General features: G+C 37.7%; 1 protein-coding gene across 2 annotated transcripts in view; it reads right to left on the reverse strand.

The window, feature by feature from the left end:
* The window catches only part of Mctp2 (multiple C2 and transmembrane domain containing 2), a 177015-nt gene that overhangs the window by 27168 nt on the left and 124097 nt on the right, over positions 1 to 25750 (reverse strand). For both annotated transcript variants that reach the window (XM_010621001.3, XM_010621000.3), the window contains 2 exons: positions 13108 to 13230; positions 10822 to 10863 (listed from right to left, as the gene is read on the reverse strand). In XM_010621001.3, the coding sequence (XP_010619303.1) occupies positions 10822 to 10863; positions 13108 to 13230 (165 nt within the window). The remainder of the gene's footprint in view (positions 1 to 10821; positions 10864 to 13107; positions 13231 to 25750) is intronic.

The raw sequence follows: 25750 nt of genomic DNA on the forward strand, positions 1-25750 counted from the left end.
TAGTTCTATAATCTTGTGTCAGGATTGCTTTACCCCCCCCCCAAAAAAATCTAATGTTATCTTTTCACTTCTAATATTTCATAAAGTTGTTCTTAATCAGCTTCAGAGTTGCACTTAATGGCCATTAAACTGACATCTTAATTGAGTCCACTGTAGACCACAATTAATTAAGAAATCCTCTCTCTTTAAGCACTCAGGTACCATGAAAACTCACGCAAAATGTGGTACATAGCAACATAGATGTCAGAGATTTTATTGCTTGTAAAATTCACCTGCAAGGGGCTGAGGGTGTAGCCCAGTGGCAGAGAAGAAGCTTGGCGTATGGAGGGCCTACTTCACTTTCCAGCACCCTAAAAATAGTTACTACTTGCCAATGCTTTATTTCAGTTTGAGTGTTTCGGCTACTTTCCACTCTCTTGTCAGCACATTGGCATAATTCTGCATATAGTTAGCATGCAACTACTTAATAATTTCTCAAATTTCGCCAAAACCATTCTGAAATGGCAGCTTAGAGCCCATGTCATCTTACAGTCTCGAGTCCCAGCCATGAGACAGCACACTGGCAGAGCCAGATGGATGGAGAGACAGAGCTAGCTACCACTTTCTCACCTATGGAAAGAACTTAAAGGTTTTACCATCTCAACGCTACTGTCCTAGTGACCGGGTTTTCAGCACCTGGAGCCTTGAGAGGAACACACGCAAACCAGAATCAAACCACAGGAGTGTTCCCGGGACTTTTTCACCCTCTTTGAGTTTCAATTGCATTTCCTTCTAGAAATGGAGATCATAATCCTTGCCCCAATTGGGGTGTTAGAGGAATGAAACATTATCACATATATGATTTACCTGCTATACTCTTGGTGCCTCTTAAATATAAGTTCCTTCCCTTTAAGGAGGCAACGTGATAAAGAAGAAACAACCTTTTTTCTCACTTAAAGAATACTGGGGTTAATTCAAGTTTTGAAAGAAATGATCTTCCAGGACAAGTCCACTCATGTCCCCCAGAGTTGTATGAAAGATCAGCTGGCAATACTCTGTGCACCATGCTGACTTTATTTACACGTTTCAGATCGAACCAGGGAATGTGGTGATAACACAGTTTAGCAAACACAACATTACATCTGCTGCCGCCACCAAACTGCCTAGAAAGAATAAGAGTGATTCATTCAGAAAAATACAATGCTGTCACATGCACCTACATTTTCCCCTTAACATTGAGGCTTGCCATCATTACAGAGAAATATATAACACAAATAGTGACGGCCATTGGTATTATTAGGTGAATGAGCAAGATAACTGTGGCTAAACATATGGTTTTCTAGTACCCTATTTGAAAAGAATGAGATTTTACTTGTCATCACAAGCCAGAAAAAAGGCAGAAGCATAGCTAAAATTCACATGATTTAAGGTCGACTTTATAAGCAAGCATGTATCATCAGATAATCACAGCCATGAAAGCATGGCATTTTTCTGATTCAGTTCAAGTTTCACAAGCTTCTATGTTTTTAATATAATATTTAAAGGAGTATACTGAGTATAACAAAAAGATTTTGATAAACTCTACCTAAAAGAATATCTCACATAAAGATAAATGTAAGATCACCATATTAAACTGTTCATTTGTTTATCCATGTCAAAAGGATTGAGTCTTTTGACTAAGTTTTCCAGACAGTTGAATTAAGAACAAATACATCATACAGAAGTTCCTTCTTTATAAACAAAACCCTGAACGTGCAGAATAAATTAGAAGGTGAGTTTTTCTTTCCTTAAGGCCTTGCTGCCTTCCTGTGTCTCCAGTGAGCATAACTCTGTAGGTGCAATAAACTAGCCTGGAGCCTCTGGGAGAGAATCAGCACCATCAAAATGAATTTACAACTGAGAATTAATTATATAATCAGTGTGTTGCTTTAAATCTTTCCAGCATGCTCTGATTTAGAGAAACTCTCCTTTCTCTATTAATTTTCTAAGCACAACCGGGAACATATTCCTGAAAACTGACCCTGCCAGGAAAGATCTTTCTGACAAGCTGAAAAATTGAGTGGTCTTTGTCACTGGATGTGCAAGATTCCCAAAATTGACCAAGACAAAATTTTTATCTCAAGATGCTCCCAGTAATTTTTACTACCTAAACGAGAAATGCAAAAATAAGACCACGGACAAGAGGAATATGCTTGCTGTGCTTCATTCCACTGAGTAGTAAGAGCTTGAAATTTTGAAAGCTTGAAGAATTATAAACATTAGAAATAGACTGAGTAGCAGTGAACATGAAAAGAAAAACTCAGTATCTGTCACAACAAAGAATAAGAAACAATATTTCTGATATATGAGGTTAGAAATTGTTCTTTGGGAATCTCAGTTTAATACACTGGGAACCATCTCTAGGATTTCTTCCCATGAGATGATTTCTGGGTATGCAGACGTGTGAACATGCACACAGAGAAACACACAGACACACACACAGGCTGCTATTGAAATGGGGGTATGTATTCCTTATGAAAAGCATTTCTCAGATATTTCACTTTGCAAAAGTAAATACATAAGAATGTTGAGATTTTTGCAACAATATTTCTGCGTGGTCTGATATGGCTCTAAGTATCTGTTCAATACATAAAGTCCCTACACACTGTGCTGATATTTACCCCCATGTGTTTTTGGCTTACAGCAGGAATCTCCTCCAGTAGTAAATGAAAGATCAAAAAGGAAAAGGAAAGAACATCAGGAGGAAAATACTGGCAACACAAAAATTGGCAATAGTTTAAGAAATATTTGGAGTTTGCTTCCAGGTGGAATGATCTCCCTGTAGTTGCTCTGCTCCAGCTGACACAATGGTGGGCCAGCACAAAGGTAAAGAGGGTGAGCAGTTTTCTATAGCTGTAACCACTGTAGGTAAACCCAAACCTAACCTACAGTCACTGGTTTCACTATATGCTTTCTTTAGCTCTCTTCCAGGTGAGTCAAGAGGGTATGAGGTACAATAGTATTGTGATCAAGAAATGCTAAAACTAATTATTACCCAGAAATCTGGCTGAAAGATTAGCTTCTATTAGCAGAACTCAATCGCCATGGACTCCTTTGCTGCCCATCAGAGCTTACAAAGCAGGAATCAAATGGCACTGGAGTATGTAGTCTGATGTGCATCTTGTGTGTAGTCAGTCTTTGTACTCATGGAGGCCCTGTGCTAGCTGTCACTGTAGTGAAATACTTGAAACTACTTAAAGGAAAAAAGAGTTATTTGGCTCATGTTTCTACAGGCTTCAGTCCATGGTTGGCTGAGCCTACTCTTCCTGGGTCTGTGGTGAGATGCTGTACTGTGCAACCATAGCAGCACAGAGGATGAAAAGACTACTCAGAGACCAGAGTTAGTCTCAACACCAATAGGCCTAGTGGAGCTATTTCAACCACAAGCACCCAGCATCAGGGAGACTCTCAGGAGTAGCACCAAAGCCCAGAACTCTCTGGCTTTTTTTTAGGATATCAGTGTAAGAGGAAAAAATAAAACAAAGAAGAAAAAAACAGTTTGGGCAACTAGGCAATGTTTTGGGGAAACTGTAAGCATAACACGGCTCAGTAATCTAAACATTTTGTTGGTTAAACCACTCATTCCTCATAAAGCCTGTGTGCCTTTCCTGCTCAGTTCAACCACTCAATCCTCAGCTACGTCCCCTACAGGGGTACAGAACCTCATGGTAGAGGCATGTGGCAGGGGAAAGGTGATCACCTCACGGTGCGAAACAGAAAGCCAGAGAGGAAAGGGCCAGAGATGAGATAAACTCCCTGAGATCACACCTTCAGGACCTAATCCCTTCAATGAGAGCCTACTTGCTAAGTTTCCATCACCTTCTAATAATGCCATCAAGCTATTAATCCACCAATGGGTTACTCTATTGATTAAATTAGAACCCTTAAGATGCATTCATCTACAGCCTTGTGGAGGACATTTTAGATACACATCATGAAAGACTGATGCAGAAAAATAATATGGGGAAAAAGATGAATAAATTAATGTTTCCTTTATAACAATGTGGTATAGTAAAAGAAAAAAAAAAAAAAGACTGAAGTCAGGAGACCTGGCCTGATTATTGATACTATCCTGAAGAATCTCAAACCTATTACTTAATATCTTTTAACCTAGGTTTGTCTGACTGGAGATTGGAATAGTATTAAAAGTAATAGTTAAACTCAATTAAAAATAAAATAAAATAAAATAAAAGCAATAGTTTGAGCACTAAACTAGCTAAAGGATACAAACACAGCTTAATCTTCAGAAGACTCGAAAATACTGATAATTTACAAATCCGACTAAATAATTCTTACTCATCATGGTTTTATTTTAAATTGTTGCTTCTATTACTTTCCCTTGAGGAAAACATACTCTTTCTATGTTTCTATCAATTATCTAGTAATTATCTATCAATAATCTATTTTTTGTTTGGAGCCAAGGCCTAGCTATGTAGTCCTGGCAGGCCTTGTACTCACTATATGTAGCGTAGGCTGACCTTAAACCCTGCTGGGAATACAGATTGTGCAGCCATGTGAAGTCTATCAATTATCATGTGAATTTGTTGGGTAAGTAGGACTTAAGGGAATGCACTGAAAATATGGGCTTTGATTAGAAAAGACAAAAAGAACAGCTACTATCCTTCAGAAAAATTACTTTTGCATAATTGGAGTTCAATGTCCACTATATTCTACCTAAGCTTGAGATAATAATTTTAGGCAATGAGAAATTAAACACTTTCATGCACCACAGAATACTTAAAAAGCAGAGGCTCCGAATCTATTTTGGTTAGACAGTATGTATTAGTTAGTAGGTATCTTAGTTACTTTTCTCACTGTTGAGACAAAATACCTGAACCCCAAAATTAAAGGCAGAAAGGTTTATTAGTTCTCAGTTTGTAAGGTTTCAGTTCATAGTTGGCTGGCTCCAAGGCAGGGTAGCATGGAAGAGAAGTATCAGGGAGGAAAAACAGTTCATGGCAGGCAGAAGTCAGTAAAGCAGCAAAGTAGAACAAAGAAACAAGTGACAAGCAGCCAATTATCCTCTTACCAACCATTATATTCTAGCTAGGCAATCTGCCCTTAGGGCAGTGTTTTAGTTTTTTGTCTTTTGTTTTTGTTTTTTTTTTCTCTTGCTGAGCCAAAATACCTGACACCCAAAATCAGAAGAGAAGAGGTTTATTTGGCTCACAGTTCATAGAAGTCTCAGTCCAAAATTGGCTGGCTCCAAGGTAGGGATGACAAATAGGCATTGCAGAGGAAAAAAAAAAAACATGGCACACACAAGGTAGCAAAGAAAACAAGTTTTAACAGCTTCTTTCTGCCCCTTTTATATTATTCAGACTAGGGTGGTAGCAAACTAATCACTCATGCATAGTGGTTTAGTAATCACATGCCCCTAACCCCAGTATCACACATTCCAGATTCAACTACCTCTGAGAGAGAAAGTCCCATCTTAAGTGCATGAGGCTTTAGGGGGACATCTGAACACAAACCATAAGGGGCAGGTAGTATTCATTTCCAAGGTAAGCCACCCTTCATCCAGCATTACACCATGAATCAAACTCAGCATCACCCCCTTGATCCCAGCATCACACACTCTAGATCTGGCCACCTCCAAAGAGCTCCACCTATGAACACATGAGGCTTTGGGAAGGCATCTAGATAGGAGCCATAACAGGAGGATAGATAATTCATGTAATTTATAACCTGGTATATCACATTTCACAGTATTTGAAAATAACATACCAAGTACAATATTAACAGTATAGAGGCCAAATATCTACAGCTACCAGGGATATCAGTCAATATGATAATAAGTAGGAAAATCTGATGACCCAATAAACCAAATTGGTAACACATTTAGATTACTTCTATAGGGAATGAAATCGAAAACCCCTTGAGGATGGATGTTTGATTTTAACAAAGCAGTGTGAGCACAATGATGTGTCAAAAGAGTATAAGAACTCAGAAAGGAATTCTTCTCTTTTAAACCATACATACACCGATAATTAAGAATTGGCTAGGATCCATTTTACTATTAAAATCTTAAAAGTAAGATGATATAGTAGGAATGTTTACATTTTAAATACATCATTGCTAAAAACTATATTAAGTCAAGTCAAATTAAAGAGACCTAAATCAGAGTGAACATATATTTTATTCTCCTGAAAATCATCCAAAAGTACGCCCTGTATAAGGGTTGTACATACCCCCAAATGGTGTCTGTGTCTGTACATATGCACAGATATTGTTAAGCATTCAAAAATATACTCTAGCTTTTGATTTCCAGGAAAGTACAATACTTAACACCTTTAAGTAACACTATTTATGAACTAAGTAACAAAAATCACCCATCAAACCAATTCACTGTGTTTGGGGAATTCTTATGGTGGCCAAAAGGAGTACTAAGCAAAACCACTCTCATTAGGAGGCTGTAAGTTGCCCTCCATAAGCAACAGTCTTTCTAGATTAGGTAACACAATTTCCACCCTCCGTGAAGCAAGGACACAAAGGGCCTGAGTCATTCGGGGCCTAAGCACCTCACCCAAAGTCCTCTGCAGCTTCCCTGGGAGAGAATTCTTTCCACACACACATATGCCCCTGTGCTTTTCTCACCCTGAGCACTCTGCCTGGGTAAGGGGGAGCCACTCCTCAGTGTAAAGGTTGAAAAATCATCTTAAATGGTGGAACTGATGGCTCAGGAAATATGCTTAAATTTCAACGATGACATTCTAAATTGTGAAAATAGGAAGTAGATCTGATAATCACTGGTATCTTTTTGTTATAATACATTGCTCAGTCAACAAAAATGTATTAGGTGGTCTTGGATTTCAGAAGAAACGCATCCATGCATGTTTTTATCCATAACTGATATAAGTGGGTGACTTTTTTTTTCCTCTACAGACTGTCAGAAAATGGTGACCTCTTTGATGACCCTAAAAGAGTATAGATCATTTCAAGTCCTATTTCTGGCTGCAGAGTTACAAACTAACCAACCCTCTATTCAGCATCAAACTAGTTTCTTACCCATAGCAAAAAGCAAAGATTTTTATTCTTTTATTACATGTCCTTATGATTCCTTTTTCCTGATGATAATAGTAAATGCTGAAATATTCTATGTAAGTAAGTGTTGGGGTGGAAAAAGAGAGAAACTTTTAGTGCAAGTATTTATACCTTCAGCAATGAAAACAAGATACTATTGTCTTGCATGACCTTTCATAAGTATGGGATACAGCATTTTACACAATAGTTTCTTGGTTCATGCTTCAATTACTGACCTTTACTGTGTAGAAAATTAATGCAATTTTCATTGTAATCCATCTGTACAAATAAGGCCACATGGAAGGATGTCACATATGGAATCTAATACAAATAGGAAATGTCATCTGATTGCTGTTGGCTGAACTTGGCCATTATCTGTTTGTTCTGGGGTCCCTCGCAAACTACACTTGTAACAAGCAATTTCTTACATGGGCCATCAGGATAAGAAAGGAAGACTTCCTCTCTTTAAAGTTTAGCCTGTATACTTTGCTTCCTGAAAGCCAAAAAACTAGTTATCTGAAACTCCTATGCTATCATTGAAAGACCACAAAAGAAAAGAAGGCAGAATGGTGGGTTCAATCTAGATTCCAATGCACAGTGCCACCATGTACTTTTCACAATGAGAAGCAACAGTGACTACAGCGATGTCACATTGCTACAATCCCTAGTCCAGACAATAAAGAGATGACAGACACCAGAGCATGTCCTGGTCTGTGCGCCAGAGACAGCAGAGGGTGGAGGTACACTCATCTCCCGGGGAAGGGGATGGCCAAGGGGCCCAGGCAGCCTTTCATCTTCCACAGCCAACCCTGATGGTATCTGGTAGGGAGTGGTGCTGGCAATTAAAGAGTATCATTGTCAAGATGGATAGTTTGGCTAGAGAGGGGTTTCTCTCCTTTGCTGCTTTTGCACAAAATGGCTGTGTGTTTATAATCTGTAAACAGTTCCCCCTTGGCCCGGGTGCTTTACAGTTCCCAGAAGCATGGTCTGTCATGTCTAACATGCAACAGAAGCCAGATGAGCTCAAGGGGAAGATCTTTCAGACAGGCCACTGCGGTGGGGAGTCAGCCCCGCTCTGTGTGTCCAGGTTGGGACAAGCACATCACAGAGGTGGGGGCTGCTATGCGTGGATAAGAAAGCAGAAATCACTGCACATGTAGAGATTTGCACCTGACAAGTCTTGAAATTGAAGGCCCCTCTGGCTTAAATCCTCGAGTGAAGGGAGAGTGAAAAGATGAGGGTGAGCTGAAAAGCTTGCCTGTCTCCCCTACCAACAGAAAGGTACACACAGAAGTCAAACTTTTATTTCAGATTCATTGCTTAATGAGATTTCATGGAAATATGAAACCAGAGGATGAAACACCCACGGTTATGTTCTGGTTCTTCCAAAGCCCTTTTGAAATACTTTGACAACACTATCTCAAGGGCGGACTTCCCCGGGTGGGAGAGAGAAGCGTCCTATTGTCAGCCTTCTCCACATGGGGCAGGAATCTGGGCCCACACTAGGGTGAAAGGCAATGGCTCCCAGGCTCATCCGTGGAGTTCACCTGTTCTGCCTCTTCTCCCACTCAGCCTTGCCAAGGAGAACTCGAGCACTGGCCCAGCAGCTCTATCTCTAGAACTTCACGCTGCTTAGAGGAAGGTGAGACCTGGACGGCCACTGACCTAGCTGATGGCCTCATTTCGTTGCTCGCCAGGTGCAGAATACAGTATTTTCATCCACGGCCTTCTTATTGGGTGCTCTCCTGCATCAGACAGACCAGAGACACCTGCTCATGATTAACCCTAAAGGGTGGATGGGGTCCTCATCCGTGCATGGCTCGTTTAAACAGCCTTGGCCAGACAAAAATGCATCTTCTTCATTCTTGAGCTTTGGCTTATAAAAACGTAGAATTTTGCCTGGTGTGATAATGTTATATAATAAGAAACGTATATTTGGTCCTTGTCCCTGGCTCCTGGCCAGAGCTTGTGAAATTCTTGAAATTTTATATGTGAGAAGAGTGGTAGGAGTAGTTTTGTTATATTTATTTGGTTTTGTCCCAGGACCTGAAATAGCTCAAGATCTGAAAAGGTAAAAAGAGAAACTTTTGCTATGCAAAACAAGCTCCTTTTCATCACACTTGAATTAGTATGATTAGTTGGGGAACTTTGGGGGAGCCCTAAGGACAGGGAGCTGACGGTCAGGAGAATCTAATTAGAGGGCTGAAACTTGCATGCACATCGTGCCTAAGCCCCCTAACTTCAAGAAATGGGATACGGGCTGGAGAAGGGTGTGATCAACTGTGCCTGCCCCTGGAAGCCTCCCTCAGAATGACTGTAAAAGTAAAGCACTGTTTCACAGGGCTTCTGGGTCCTGAATATGTGCCAGGAGGGTGCTAAACCCAAGGGGCCACCGAAGCTCCCTGTCCCTGCTCTGATCTTTTCTGGGCATCTCTTCCACTTGGCTCTTCACAAGCTTACTTTCTAGTAAACCAGCAAGTGTAGGTCAACGTTTCCTTGGCATTCTGAGCCATTCCTGCAAATTGTTGAACTCAGGCAAGAAGTTGTGATAACCTTTACTTTAGAGCTGGTCGGTGGGAAGAACAGAGGCCCAGATTTATGTTCGGTTCCTCATATGGATTTAACACATGCATGGGTGCTTGAGACTTTTATTCTGTAAAACATCTCATCATGCATTAATGCTCAGTGATGACTATTCATATTCAATAAGCTTTATGCCCAGAAACTGCATCAAAGCATCAAGAAGAAAGATGCATCTGCATGATCTGTTCTCAAAAGGCTGTGGTTCCTCTTAAAATATTATACTGCATTATTTTACTATTAATGATCATCTTAGCACAACAGAGAAGATTTACCTGTAATCTATCCCCTTTGCTTCAAATGGCCAAAACCATCTGGTCCACTGAATTGATTGTAAGGCTCTCTGTGTCGTGCAGCCAGTGACTGCAAATTAATTTCTGTTCTATGGGCATTTATACTGCATACTTTCCCATAAGTTTCTCCCTTTCGCCCTTCACTCTCCCACAAGCCTGCTGTACGCTACGGTCACCAGCCCCATCCACCCATCGGTTTTAGGGGACTGGAAGTCTATTAAGCTAGAGGCAGCTCACTTGGCATCTCTCTTTATTCATTTAATTCCAGAAGGTCTGTCTGAAAGTGTAATGACAACAAAAGCAGCAGATTTGAGAGATTCTCCCAGGAGAAGAAAAAGGACAGATGTACACAGACATAGCTGCAAACGCTGCCAGCAACAGCTGGGAAAGTGACAGGCTCGGAAGTGGGTGACCACCCCACAGAGCGCAGACATGAGCCTAAAGGAGCAGCAATTTTGCTTGATTTACTTGCAACTTCCCAGGCTCCCTTTATCTACAAAGGGGAAGGCTCATCTTGGCTTCTGTCCAAGCTAAGGCTTCCTACCGGTGTGCTCTTTAGAACATTTCAGTTTTACCTTATGTTTTACCGTCTTTTCAATCTCAGTTTTTAAAATCTGAGGAATCACCCTGATCCCCGGAAAGATGCTCAATCATCATCTGCCAATTGATTAAAAAAAAAAAAAATCTTTTCAAGACGGGAAAGTTGATGCCTCCTCATACTATGTTTGCATAAAGAGACAAATGGGTATTAGAGCTGTTCCATTTTAAATATACACAGGATACTGTTTTTTTTTAAGTTAACAATATCACTGTTCACTCTATAATACTAAAAAAAGATGCAACTCGGTAAAGCACAATCTGCTACCAACCTCAGTGTCCCTTTGGGCTCTTTGAGGAGCACACTCACCTTGTCATCCTCCTCCTCCTCCTCCTCAATGTCCACGCTCTCCTGCAAAGAATTCCCACAGTTTATTAATAAAGCATCACCTGGAATTACCCAATGCAAATGAAAAGCAAAAGTATTTTTAATTTGTTTTACACACAGTTGAAGTATTACTATTTTTAAAACATAACCTCTTCAAAATGCTTTTAAAGTTCAGAGACACTGTTGCAAAACTATAAACAACATGAATAGTCTACATAAAACTGGTTACCTATAAATAAAGCTATTAGGCAAGTGCCCTCTGAAGGCATCCAGCCTCCAAAATGCCTTGCCGACTTATGCTTTCTGTAAACAGTTTTGTTCTCGTTCTGACAAATGAACCAACTGCTACGTTAAGTCTGAAAATACCATACTCCATTTGTGCTGGGCTCATGGTTATAATGACAGCTCTTTCCCTTTGGGGCCATTACTGCAGCATTAGACAGTAGAAAAATGCATTCATCTAAATACAATCCATCTTAAGGATAAGTTACAGGTTTCTGTGTGGGATCTTTGTTTTCTGTGGGCTCTGAGGGCAGGAGGGGCAGGTGCAGGAAGGAAGCTCAGTGCTCGGATGGCGACCTGCAGGTGCCTGGCTTTAGCTCACGAGATTATCAGCACCTATGCTGCCAACTGGCTGGTTCAGATCAGATTAGCAGTCATCCTAAATAGGCAAGCTTTTAGTCTTATCACTTTATGGTTTAAAAGCACACATAAGTTGGTGCACACAATTGAATGAGGCTTGTAACTAAAAAAAAAATTTTTTAAGCTCAATATTAGTAAACCAGGGTCCATTTTGAACCTTTAACCATGCAAAGGTCTGGCATGCTGGTTATTATTTTGACAGTGAAAAATATGTCAATATTATGCTCTTTAAAAGAAGTAACACTGAGGGATCCAGTGTTCTCTGCTACACTCCATAAAACCACTGGACATTCAGAAAGTCCCAGGGCTGGGACAGCCCTCCCTCCCAGAATCCCCACGCACTTCACATAATTGTTTAGGTGACACCCAGTGACTCTGTGGGGGGCCACTAACCCTCGAAATATGTTTATGTACAAATGACCATGTGTGTATCTACATGCATGAACATACATAAATGTACACACAAGCACATACATACACCCTGTAAAGAGATATCAGATATTCAGAGTGGACAAAATACAATCGGATGAAGCCCTGTAAAAATATTAGGCAATAGCATTGCGTATTACAGAAATTTCTTCAGAAAAATGCCCCTCATTTATACCTTGATAAAGCCTAGTCCTCAAAAGGGCCTAAAGTTTAAAGCCATTTCCTTATCAGTTGGTTCTATTGTCCTGTGAACATAGATCCATTCCTACTGTATTAAATAATCAAAATCAAAACAATTTTGAAAATACCTCAGTTTTTCTCTCCTGCCACCAAACCCATTTTTCTCACCTCTCCGTCATAAATGAAATCAGCAATACTCCCTAAATGACAACTATTTCAGAGATGAATATTTAAATAAGAAAATAAGAAAAAATACGTGACAATGGTTAGCATTTAAGCCTTGGGAAACCTGGTTATACCATCAGGAACGGCAAGATTCCACCATAAAGCTAATCTATAAATACAAATGTCTGTTCATTTAGAGCAGAAAAATATCCTCTGGACCTGGCTGACTGCGAAGGAACAGAAGAACAGCAGAGAGAGCAAGAGAAGTAGGTGCTGGAGGATGCCTGGGGCAGGACTCGCTTGTGCTTCCACAGGACAAGGACTTCAAGAATTCCAAGCCCAGTGCTGACACCCAAGAAGAGAAGCATCTATGTTCATCCACCACTTGATTGCCCCAGGAGCTGGCAGGCCTCAGGGATTCATTCTCCTGAGCCTTCAGACCACAGCAAGCTTTTGTGCTGCTGGCTGCCCTTGTAGAAAAGCCTGAGCCAGCTTTCCAGAATTTTCTGCATGCTCTGGAAAAGATCAGGGAGTCACCGTACATTTTCTGCAGTGTTTGAGGTGGTTTCTCCCTGGAACATCATAGAAAATCATGGAAACTATCGCCACAAAGCAAAGGGCATCTCACATGCCCAGAGTGTGCACTGACACTCAGGAACACAAGATATAATGAAGGAAGACTGCATATTTCTCCTCATAAAGGAGCTCAGTTGCAAAATCCTTGTGTGCAGGTCTACATCCACATCTCAAACAAAAATAGAACTGGGCACAGTTTGTTGGCACAACAGTTGCTTATGGTTGTTAGTACATTTTCCCTAGTGAAATGCTAGAACTATTTAATAATTTGCTTACCGGGCTATCCTGGGTGATGCTGGCCTTTCCTTTCATAGGTCTGATGAAATTGTAGAGAAACAGCAGCAACAATGCCAAGGGGATCATGTACAGTTCAAAATTCCAGAGAGTGACCACAAATACCTGGTTGGAAGATAAAATTAGACCTTCTGAACATTTGATGGAACAGTCTGGGTGGAGCTTATATTCCTATTCATTGACTCAAGGAGATTGAATCTATACACACACACACATACACACAATGATTAACTCAGGTCTAAAATAGGTAGAAAATTAGAGAAACATAGAATGACTTAGCCCACTATCCAATGAAATGGGTGAATATGGTACTTCATACAATGAAATCTCATTTCTCTACCAACCCTATTTTCAGGGTTCCCTACCAATCTCAATTTTTAGCGCCTGGATTTTACTGTGCCAAATCTCAGGGAAAGAAGAATTAGAAAAATTCAAGGTCACAAAAAGACAACTCACAGGTCAAATCTCCCTAATGGGCAGGTTTTTATGAACTAGAGGTGTTACTGGGGAGTGGGGTACTGTGGGCTCCTTCTATAAGTTCTTTCTAGGTTCTTCTCATCCTGAACAAAGACTTAGACAAATGCAAGTGGTTGTGAGGTTTTATATTTAATAAAGGTAAGAAAAGAAGTACTTTCTGCAGAGTGAGAGCGGGATACTGAAAGAGAGAGAGCACAATGGTCACGAGGTTAATGGCCAACGACTTTCATATCTACCATTCCTCAGGCTGATATTAATTAGACCAAGGTCATGCTATCAAAAACCTTGACCTTGTGCCAGAAGAACTGAAGATAGCATTTTCTGACTTGTCCCGGATGCAGCCCTTGGGCTGTTTTCCTGGGCATGTGTCCTAAGTCTCAGTGATTGACTGGTCATGCCAACCTGTCTAGCCAGCTGGCCACACCCTAATCTCCTGCCTCAGAGGGAATGATTAGGTTCTAAATTGGATCCCAAACTTTGAAAACCCAAATATTTCAGATAAAAATCTCAGATTTCCAAAGCCCTTTACAAATCTTAAAATATGCCAACTTTCTGACTACAGGAAAGTGTTTAGCATTGTCTACATCAAAGGGTGCACTTACCTGTCTAATTTTTGTCAGCCTCTGAAATATGTGTCCCTTGTGTTAAAAGCACAAGTAAGTGCTTGGGGTATCTGTGCAAGTATCTGTGCTATAGAGGTTGATAGAGAAAGGAACACACACAAAAAAAGCCCAACCTGCAATGAAAACACTAAGATAAATAAAGTCAGAATTTTTGATGCATATAGTAGAGGCATGAATAAAATGTGGGGCAAATTATATCCAAAGTTAAGCATCATTTTATTTTTAAATTTATAAGTAGTTCTCAAAGATGCAGGTGCAATAATTTGCAGCTATCAGCTCTGTCAGCTAGTAAGAAAAATTCACTGTTATAACCTATTAACTTAGAAGGGGAAAATTATTGTATTTTAAATATTGAATCAGTCTTTCCAAAGACAAAATTATTTTATTGTTGAAAGAATTTTTCTAACGTTTAAATTTTTTCTTTAGCAATTACATATCCTTTGCTTATTTTGGGTTGCTATAAACAAAATGATATCTTGAACTATGCTTTGAAACTAGTCATGATTTGCATATAAAAGTTAATGTTTCAATTAGTTTTTTATTCCCTTTGTGAGGTGTTTCTAAGAATATAGTCAACTATCCATAACAAATATTTTTTTCTTTTTCTAATATTTGCAAGTTTGTTCTTGATTAATTTCCTTATTCCTACCAAGCAATGTTAAACAAAACTGTTGAGAGGGATATTATTGTCTAATTTGGGATTTTAATGAAAATGCTTCTCGTGCTCCATTTTTCTACCATTAATCATGATGATGGCTCTCAGTCTGAGCTACACAAATCAATGAGGACTACAGATACAAACCATTTTAATAGTAGAAAATTCACCTCGAGGTTATTACTCTTGATATCTTTTAAATTTTCAAAGTATATTTTTATATCTGCTCCAAATGTAATGAAAGCATTTTAAACACAGGAATACTTCCATAAATTCTAACAGGGGCTTAGTTTAAAAAATTTGTATTCAGAAATGTTTGCAATAGAAAATTATTATATTCTTCATTTGGAGTTGGTACATGTGAAAAACACACCTTAATTCTGTTTCAATTCCATTCCCCTCCTCTCTCTCTATTCTTATTTCTTTTCTAAATTTGTGTGTGTGTGTGTGTGTGTGTGTATACTTATTGGTACTGGGGATCAAAGTCAGGACCTTGTGATTGGAGACAGGCGTGGTACCATTGAGCTAAATCCCCTGTCCAACAATTTTTTGTCTTCTTATTGTTAAAAGCCATGATGCATGATGCCTCGCCAACTGTACTTCTTCCTTCTCTTTTAAAGAGATTAGCAATGTGTATTTAACACCACATATTATGTCATGATGTATTTACATCATAATATTGAAGCAACCTTGTACTTCTAGGAGAATCCTCCCTTCATTGAAGTGTAACAGGTTTTGGGGGTATAAGACTCTTTTAATATATTGCTGTACTTTATTTACTAAAACTTGAAGATATTTTGCAGAGATATAAATTTACATGCATGTATCACTTGTTTTGGGGTATTCGCATTATTTTGGCATCAAACAAAATTTTAGCCTATGCTTTATTCCTTTATTTATATTACTAGATTGTTAAGATTATCAAAAATGCAGAAACTCTTTAACAATACCTAAGCACACCTCCCTCAAACAGTAAGACTTGTTAATATATTTTCTGTCATCATTCTTTCTGATTTTTCTTGTTTTTCCTCTGTTATTGTTGCTGTTATTTTTTCATTGCAGAGGACAGAACCCACGGCTTGTGCATTCTATGGCAAGCGCTCTGCCACAGAGGCACATAGCCAGCTTTTTAAAATATTATTTTGCTGAGTTGCCTAGGCTGGCCATGGATTTGCAGTCCTCCTGATTCAGCCTCCACAGGAGCTCAGAATATAGGCATCCGCCAACACACTTCTTTTTAAAAAAATAACACATTTCAAGTAGGTGATCAACCTTCTTAGTCTTATTGACCTGATTTCCAAAGGTAGTCTTCTCTTAAATGAAATCTTCTCACTTGCAGTTACCTTAGATTTACATTTGAAATAACATAAACATCAAAATGTTCATATAAATATAGCACAATTGTTTATTCAATATTAGGTTGCATAGTTCCACTGATGGTTTAAACAAACCTATTTTATTTAACTCATACGTTTTACCCATTCAAATGAATGTTCTTCAATTTATCTATTATATTCTCTTACCAATGTAAACTTACACTGAAACAGCAGTTTTACTTTTCAAATAGTTCAATTTGCTAGCCTTGATTTGTGCTTTCAATTTTCAAAATTCTTATTAAGGAATCCTATTTAACACTGAGATGATAAACCTACTTTCTTCTAAATGATAATTGTTTTGTTGTGTGTGTTGTCTTTATTTCACTTCATTTTCTTTAGTTCATAATTAGAAACAAGCATCCATTTTAATTTTATTTTTTTACCTTAAAGCTGACTTTTAGAACTGAATTCCTATAATGCTCCATAATTTTCTCACTGATCTACACTTCCATTTCTGCACAAAACTGCTGGAAAAGTCTCAATAGCTATTATAACAGGGAAGTTGCTGTGACAAAACCATTTCTGAAAATGTGATTATAATATATACAGCTAAAAATGTGTATTGACATATTTCTCTGTGGAGCATGACTTTTCATTTAGACCAAATGATTGCTCTTCTATATTGATTTGCCTCATTTTCTATTCCAAGGTTTCATTGGAGATATATCATCACATAAATTTCAAGTAATGTTAATTTTTCTCTCCTTCTAATCTATGTGCCATTAATATTTTCTCTCTGTGCTAAATCTCTATATTTTCTGATGAGTAAATGTGGGATTTTTGGAATAGTTTTTATGAATGAGGACTACTATATTGTTGATTATTTTTTCGCTAGTCTAATAATCTGTCATGCTTCACGGCCTTTTCTTGTTTGCTGTTTTATACATTTATTCTATTACTTTTATATTTTCAAGGTTAAGTTTGTTTCATTTTTAGGATATAATATAGTAACTTATCTACTAGGTAAAGATAGAGATTTCCTTAATTTAACTTATTTCGCTGTCACTGTTCTTAAATTTATTTGGGGATTAGAGATAGTAAATGCATACTACATAGTTGCTCTTTCTAAATATCTATTTATTGGTTAAATGGGATTTTATTTTTTACATTGATAAGTTATTTCAAGAGAGGTTTACAGGAAACTTAGTCAGAATGTCTCAAATTTATTTTCTTTATCATAAAGCTATTTATAGTACCTCTTTGAAAAAATCACCTGAAAATCAACCAGTACTAAAGAGCTAGCTGTGTAAACACTTCATTTTCAATATTTGCCTCTATCATCTTAGAAGTGTGTTACAACAAAAATGAGTCATTTTTAAATATCACATGCAACAGTTCTACATGCTTTTAGAGTGAGACTGTATAAAACCTTCATAAATAATTTTTAAAATTAGTATGTAAGTCCTACTTCAATAGTGAATGATTAATTTCCAATAAATATATCTTCCAAGAAAAACCAATACAAACCTTAGGGAAAAATTTCTTGAAAAAGACCAGCTATCTGGGCATTGAAAGGGGAGGGGAAAATTTGGGAGTTGAAATCAGACATGCGCTGCATGAAGTCACCTGAAAGTGTTTTATCTTTGACCCAAGTGCAGCTGTGGTCACAGTGATGGTACCAGTTGGATGACTCGCCAGAAACGATAGACAAATGGCTAAGTATAAGGCAATATTTTCATTTTATTTACTTCAGAACCCATATGACTATTAAAGCAACGCTTACATCATCTATGAGTTCACAATATGCTTAGATTGAATACATACAGACACTAAAACATCCAGGAGGGTGGAGGTGGATGAGCATATTATCTTATGTGCTGTTCTATATTTGTGCAAGGTGATACAATGTTAATCTTAAATTATGAAAAGTTAAGGGAAGATTGACTACACATTAATCCCTGAAGTTATCGCTTATTCTCGCACACATATGTGCACACACAAAATTGTAGGGAATAATAGATAAATTATAAGAGTATATAGATGAATAAAAGAAATCTATAAGGCAAGAAAATAAAGAAATAACAAACTGAGTAAAAAATGGAAGATAACTAAATGTTAATCTGTATGCAACAATATCAATTAATTACATTAAATGTTAATGGAGTAAACACAACAAAGTTAAAGGCAAAGATGCAAATATGGTGCAAAGAACACAAGTATGCCAAAATGACAACCTAAATTAAAGGAAAATTTTATGGCAAAATACAATTTGACAAAAGTGAAGGGTAGATAATTTGATTTATTGCCAAAAATCGGCCCACCACAAAATGTCAGGAGCTGATGATTTTAATGTTCAACAATTCTGTACAGCTTTGAGAGATGAAAGAGCATCATGTTGGAGGAAACATTTAATGAATAACTTTATGAAGTCTGTATTATCTTGATACCAAAACGTAGGCCAACCATTGTGAAGAAAGAAGCAAAAGACAAACGACCAATGTGGATCCAAATATCCCCAAGAAAATGAAATCAAGGCAAATACGAAGAAGATTCTAAAGCACAAACAAATGGAAGACTAAGGCAGGAAGGATTGATTTCATGTTCAAAATCAGTCTATTTAAACATGTTGACTAAATAAAGCAAAAAAGACTCTTTCATTATTTCAATAAATATGGGTAAAGCATCTGACAATAATTCAACAATATGATCTGAACAAATAATGGCTAAAAAGAGTTTCATCAATCTGACAAAGGACAGCTACAAAAAAATCTTCTATATCTTTGATTCTACTTGGCACTGATTTATTGGACATAAATGTACCTTGAAAATTTGAAAAAAATCAATACCTGCTAAAAAGGAACTACTTATGAATGCAACCACATGAATAAATCTCAAAAAAAACCCATTGATTGAAAAATGCCTTATACAATAGAACACATGAGGATGATTTCACTTATATGAAGTTCCAGAATAGACAGAATGACTGAACAAAAGGGAATATGGCACTCTTTTCTTCTAAAATTAGGAAGAAGGCAAAGATGTCAGCTCACTCCTTGTATTCAGTAGTGAGTGGAATATTCCAGCCATTATAATAAAGTAAAAGAAATGAAAGACACAAATATCAGAAAGAAAAAAAAACATTTGTCTTTTCTGTGTGATTTTGAAATAGTTCTTTACTTAAAATATCAGAAGGAATATACAAAAATCCTAGAAATAACAATGAGATTCTTCAAAGGCATAGGGTATAAAATTATTTTTAGAAATCAATTGTAGGTTTAGATTCTAGCAGCAAAATATTAGAAAATTAATTTTAAATTTCCATTTATAAAAGCAATGAAGAGTTTGTAAGATATTCAGAAATAAAATTCACAAAAGAACAAAGTATCATAAAAATAGGAATGAATGACATTTAAGGTCTATTTTGCTCTTTAATAGATACAATTGAAAAGAAAAGGCACATCACAAAATGGAAGAAAATATTCTCAATATACATACACATTGAAATCCCTAAGCCAAATATGTGAAATGCAAAATTCTCCAAAATATAAAACGAAAATTTTGAGTGCTGTCTTGATACTACAAATGGAAAATTCTGCAACTCTACTCTTGACCTCTTGTGATAGGTTGTAATAAAAATATAAGTGCATTAAAATATGTAAAATTACTTTCAGGTTATATGTATAAGATATATATAAAATGTAAAGGAAGTCAGGGTTTAAATTTCTGTCCTGTATTCATAGTACCTCACTATGAATGCACAAATAGTTCAAAATCAGAAAAACATCATAAATCCAAAACACAACAGGCCCCAAGCATTATGGATGAAAGACTGACAACCTGTATGAAAACATGTAATGAAAGGAAATATGAACCTACACTATATAATACAAATACTTCTTATACCTTAATAAGACAATTCAATAAAAATGAACAAAAGATTTGAGTAAACTTTTGAATGCAGAGAGAGAGAGAGAGCAATTTGAATTCCTAAAGGCACAAGCAAAGGCATCCAACATGATTAATCATCAGGAAAATGCAAATTAAAGCCACTGTGAAATGTGGCTTTAATTTAGAAATGCTAAAATTAAGACTGCTAAAGTAATGACAATGTGTAGCCACTCTGGAGCTCTGGTATATTGTTGGTAGGACCATAAAATGATAGCGGCAATTTGGAAAAACTGATGGTAGTTTCTCCAAAACTCTAGCATGTACCTATTGCAATTTATAGCTTTTTTACTCCTGTTTAACATATGCCTAACAGAAATATTGTCCATAAATGTGTCACAGCAGCTTATTCTCAACAACACAACTGGCCATAGCCCATATATCCACCAATAAGAGAATACATTCATACGATGGAACAGTACTCAGAGAAAAACACAAACTACATAGAAAATGTCACAACCATTGGTAGCACCTGGACTTCTCTGACACCAAGAACTTCTCACTGTGTCATTTATGTCTCCCTGGCATCCTCTGAGACACAGATGGCGAGGTGATCTGATCTGCAGCCTCCCCAAAAGTGTAACCACCACATATTGCCTTAATTTTTCAGCAAGGAATAGTTCTTCAGTTTCCATTCCAAAATTAATTTGCTGAACTTTTTTGTAAAAACATATACATGCTAAATCTCTGAGGACAGAAAATGAGTGAGGAAATCCTGAAAATACAATACCTTAGAGAGTTTGTGGTTTTGAGTTTGCTGTGGTTGGAGAACTTAGCTAGCATCACTATGGATTCCAGAGCAGTCTCTAGTGCAAATCCTCTTCTAGTCATTGTCCCTTTAGGAAGGGCATGAGAAGGATTTTATCACATGGCATGGGGTTTTAAAGAACAATCTGGCAATATCTATAAGCTTTCATCATGAAGTGATCTGTAATTGAAGTGATCAACCAACTTGCCACTGATCAATCTGGGATATTCTGTACCTACTGAGAGCTGTTTCCACTTCAAAGCCATAAATTTCAGACGCTAAGTGCAATGGCTTGGCTAATCATATAAATCTGTTTGACTCTCATTTGAAATTCTCTTTAAGATTCTGTCCTTTTGGCCTTTGAAAGTGCATTCAATTTTTTTAAATAGCCAAGTTACAAGAATCCAAGTCTCCAAATAACTCTCAAAAACACATTTCTTTCAACCCAAAACAAAGTATGATTATAAAGATTGTAGTTTTCATCTTGTGCTTTACACATTGTCTGTGAAAGTAGCATTTAAAAGAGATTGAGCAGTGAAAAGGGCCTCGTTTAGATATGTATATTTTGGTACGTTTACATTTGTATTTCATAAATACTGTGGTACCTCAGTTCACAAGCTTCTTTTCATGATTCATTAGTGAAAAGAAAAAATCAGATAGAAACCACACCAAAGTACCACTTCACACAGCAGATTGACAGAATTAAGAAGTCAGAAGAGGCCAAGAGATTTCTGAGATACAGAACAATGCTAACTTTCATTGGACTCCCATGAGTCCATCACTTGGGAAATGGTTGGCATTAACTCATTAAGCAGAACATGTACATGAGATAATTCAGAAACCCCATGCCCTAGAGCAGTGGGTCTCAAACTTTAGCATGCATGGAAAACACCTGGAAGACTTAAACATGGTTGTGGGATCCGGCTCCGGACCTCCTTGATCAGCAAATTTAGGGTGAAACTGGAGAAATTCGTTTCCAAAAATCCTGGAGACCCTGCTGTCCAGGCACCATTCTGAGAACTGTGGCTCTGAATTCCTTCTTACATCTGTCTACCAGATGACATGATGTTTACAGGACTGCTTTGAATAACAGCTAAACAAAATGAAAAAAGCTGGAATCTACCCCAATGTCTAAATAAAACACAATGAATACACAAAATAATTTACTCATAAAATTAAATACTGTAAAGAATAAAGATGAACTGCACAGATGAACACGAAAACAGTTTGCAAGTCACAAAGTAAGGCATAAGAATGTTACTCGATTTATTTTATAAGACTGTCAACAATTAGGCCAAATTGAATTGCATTTTTCAGCAACTGAAATAGCAAAACCTCAGTACGTAGCCAGGGTAATGCGAAACTTTCAGTGACAAGGTTGCTTCTGGGGATGGAGAGGAAGAACTCAATCAGAAAAAAAAAGAGTAGAGAATGTGTAAAGGAGGGGAACTGTCAGTGCTTAAGTAGGTGTAACAATGTTAACTTATTATTACTGCTTAAAATAGGTATGTGTGTATATATAGTGTGTACATGTATTTCTATACACTTCCTTGTACACGTAATATATCTTACAATAAATTGCTCAGAGTAAACATCCGGTCACATTTCTCCAGAACCACGGTGAACATGACTCTGCCCTGACCTGGGTATGCTTTCCAGGACCATGGGTTCTGAGCTCCTAAGGAGCAACTGCCATTGCTTAAAAACTGCCTTGAAAGAAGTGCTGATCTTTGAAGTGAGGAAGGCCAGGATGGAGAAGCATGTAGAACAGAAGAGATGCTGACCCAACAAGACCTCCACACTATGATGACCACAGAGGCGAAGAGGATCCTGAGCTGGGAGCTCACTGTGGTCTCATCTTTCTCCTCTGGGGAGACATGGATGAAAGGCAACTGCCTCTCTTCCTCACTGTCTCGGGCCATCAACCTCTGAGACCCCCTTCTCCACACCTATGCAAGTTTTTCTGTAGTCAAAAACATTTAAAAAAATAATCTGTAGTCTGTTAAACTTACAGACACTGCATAAGTACTACAGAGAACACTATCTGGTTCATTTTTTAATGATGTCAACTCATACTACTTGACACACTGTTTACCAAACTTGCCTAAAAGGGGGAAGCCTTTGTTTCTTCTGGAGCACATCCTTAACCTATGAAATGCTGTTCATTTTACAGCACTTTCACAAATGTTAGCCACCGCCAAGGCTTGTAGACAAAAATGTCTTCCAGGTCAAGGCACAGGATGTACAAGAGGGGTGGCTACAGGCAGCTCCTTGCCACAGGGCCCACTTTCTACTCAGCATTAGCTGACTGCTACATGCACAATTGAGCCTCCCATTTCCCAGGCTTCCGATCTTCCCAAAGCTGCCGCTGGGAATGAATGACTAATGAACTGAAGATCCCTTGGCTAAATGCCCATTTGCCCATCAGATGGAAGACTGGATAAAGAAGATGTGGTTTTCCTATAAAATGGAATACTACTCAGCCATAAAGAATGAGAAATTAGAGTCATTCATAGGAAAATGGATACATATTGAGGATATACTCCTAAGTGAAATGAGTAAGTCACATGTGTATAACTACCAAATAATTTCTCTGGTGTGAAAAACTATAATGGTGCATGAAGATCCTAATGGTATAATTGACAATATGAAATAGGAAAAAAAAAGGGCTAAAGGTGTAGGGGAAGTGGGAAGGGTAGGGGACAGGAAATCAGGGAAAAGAAAAAAAACAGGAAAAAGTGAAAAAAAGGAAATGAAGTGTTTGTAAATAGGGAAGGGAGGAGGGGGTGAAGGGAGGGCAGGGGTAAGGGGAAAAAATGAGAACGAAGAACTGTCATGTAAAGGTGCAAGATCACAATGATGAATGTAACTGTACTGTATACCTACAATGTACCAATAAACTCAATGAAAAAAATTAAAAATAAAAAGGCACATTTCAATGTTTTACATACTGTAAGACTCCCTGTATAAGCTTACAGTCAAAGTAAGAGTGAAGCAAAGTTACAGGATTTTAGTGAGAGGAAATATTGCCAAGGCCCAGAAGTGAACACAAGAGGATCTCTGTGAGGATGGAGAAGTTCTGCATCTTGACTGTGGTATGTAAACTACACAGCCTACCCCATGGGTGTATGGAAGCCTGTGAAATTGGAATCAGGTCTGTACCAGAGTTAATAGCATTATGTCAAAATAATGTACACGCTCTGGTCACCTTAAGATGTCATCATCTTATTGAGGAGTTTTGCATCTATATTCATTAAGGAGATTGGCCTGTAGTTCTCTTTTTTAGTTATATCTTTCCCAGATTTGGGAATCAAAGTGATATTTGCTTCCAGGAATGAACTAGCAAACAGAATACAGAGGATCATCAAGAAGATCATACATCCTGACCAAGTCGGATTTATTCCAGGGATGCAAGGATGGTTCAACATACTTAAATCAATAAATATAATACACCATATTAACAAAGTCAAGAACAAAAACCACATGATCGTCTCAATAGATGCAGAAAAAGCATTTGACAAAATTCAACACCCATTCATGATAAAAACTCTGCAAAAAAAATTGGAATAGATCATCTATATCTCAACTTAATAAAGGCTATCTATGAAAAACCAACAGCCAACATCATATTAAATGACCAAAAACTGAAAACCTTCACATTCAGGAACAAGACAAGGATGCCCACTATTACCACTCCTCTTTGATATAGTTCTGGAAACATTAGCCACAGCAATTAGACAAGGGAAAGAAATTAAAGCAATAAAAATAGGAAAGGAAGAAGTTAAACTGCCATTATTTGCTGATGATATGATACTCTACTTTGAAGACCCAAAAATCTCCACCAAAAGACTTCTCGACTTAATTGACCCTTTTAGCAGAGTAGCTGGATACAAGGTCAACACCTAAAAAATCAATAGCCTTCTTGTACAGAAATAACAGACTCACTGAGAGAGAAATTAGGGAAACAATTCCTTTTACAATAGCACCCAAAAAAATGAAGTATCTGGAAATCATTCTAACAAAAGCAGCAAAAGACCTCTAACACTGAAAATTACATCTCTCTGAAAAAAGAGATTGAGGAGGATATAAGAAAATGGAAAGATCTCCCCTGCTCCTGGGTAGGAAGAATAAACATAGTGAAAATGGCCATACTACCAAAACTGCTATACAGATTCAGTGCAATACCAAATGATATCCCAACACTATACTTCACAGAACTAGAAAGAAGAATCCAAAAATTAATGTGGAATCTTAAGAGACCTAGAATAGCAAAAGCCATCCTAGGCAACTCCCAATTTGAAACTATACTACAAAGCCACTGTGATAAAAACAGCATGGTACTGGCAAAGAAATAGACCTGAGGATCAGTGGAACAAACTGGAAGACACAAAAACAACTCCAGATGTACTCAGCTACTTCATCTTTGACAAAGGAGTTGACAGTCCCCCCTGGAGGAAAGATAGTGTCTTTAATAAAAGGTGTTGGAAAAACTGGATCTCAACCTGCCAAAGATTAAAACTGGACCCTTATCTGTCACCATGCACTAAATTAAAATCCAAGTGGATTAAAGATCTAAATATAAAAACAAAAACACTAAACTTGCTGGAAGATAAGTTACGCAGAACTCCGGAAGAAAATGGCATAGGAAAAGACTTTAATGAACAAATCCTCAGTAGCACCGGAACTAGCAGAAAGAATCAACAACTGGGATCTCATCTTATTAAAAAGCTTCTGCACTGCAAAAGAAACCATCAACAGAACCAAGAGACAACCTACAATGTGGGAAAAACTTTACCAGCTGCTCCTCAGACAAAGGACTATTATCAAAAATATATAAAGAACTCAAAACAACCAGCCCCCC

The sequence above is a fragment of the Fukomys damarensis genome, unplaced genomic scaffold (assembly GCF_012274545.1).
Source record: "Fukomys damarensis isolate Sample0158 unplaced genomic scaffold, DMR_v1.0_HiC HiC_scaffold_7, whole genome shotgun sequence".
Lineage (NCBI taxonomy): Eukaryota > Metazoa > Chordata > Mammalia > Rodentia > Bathyergidae > Fukomys > Fukomys damarensis.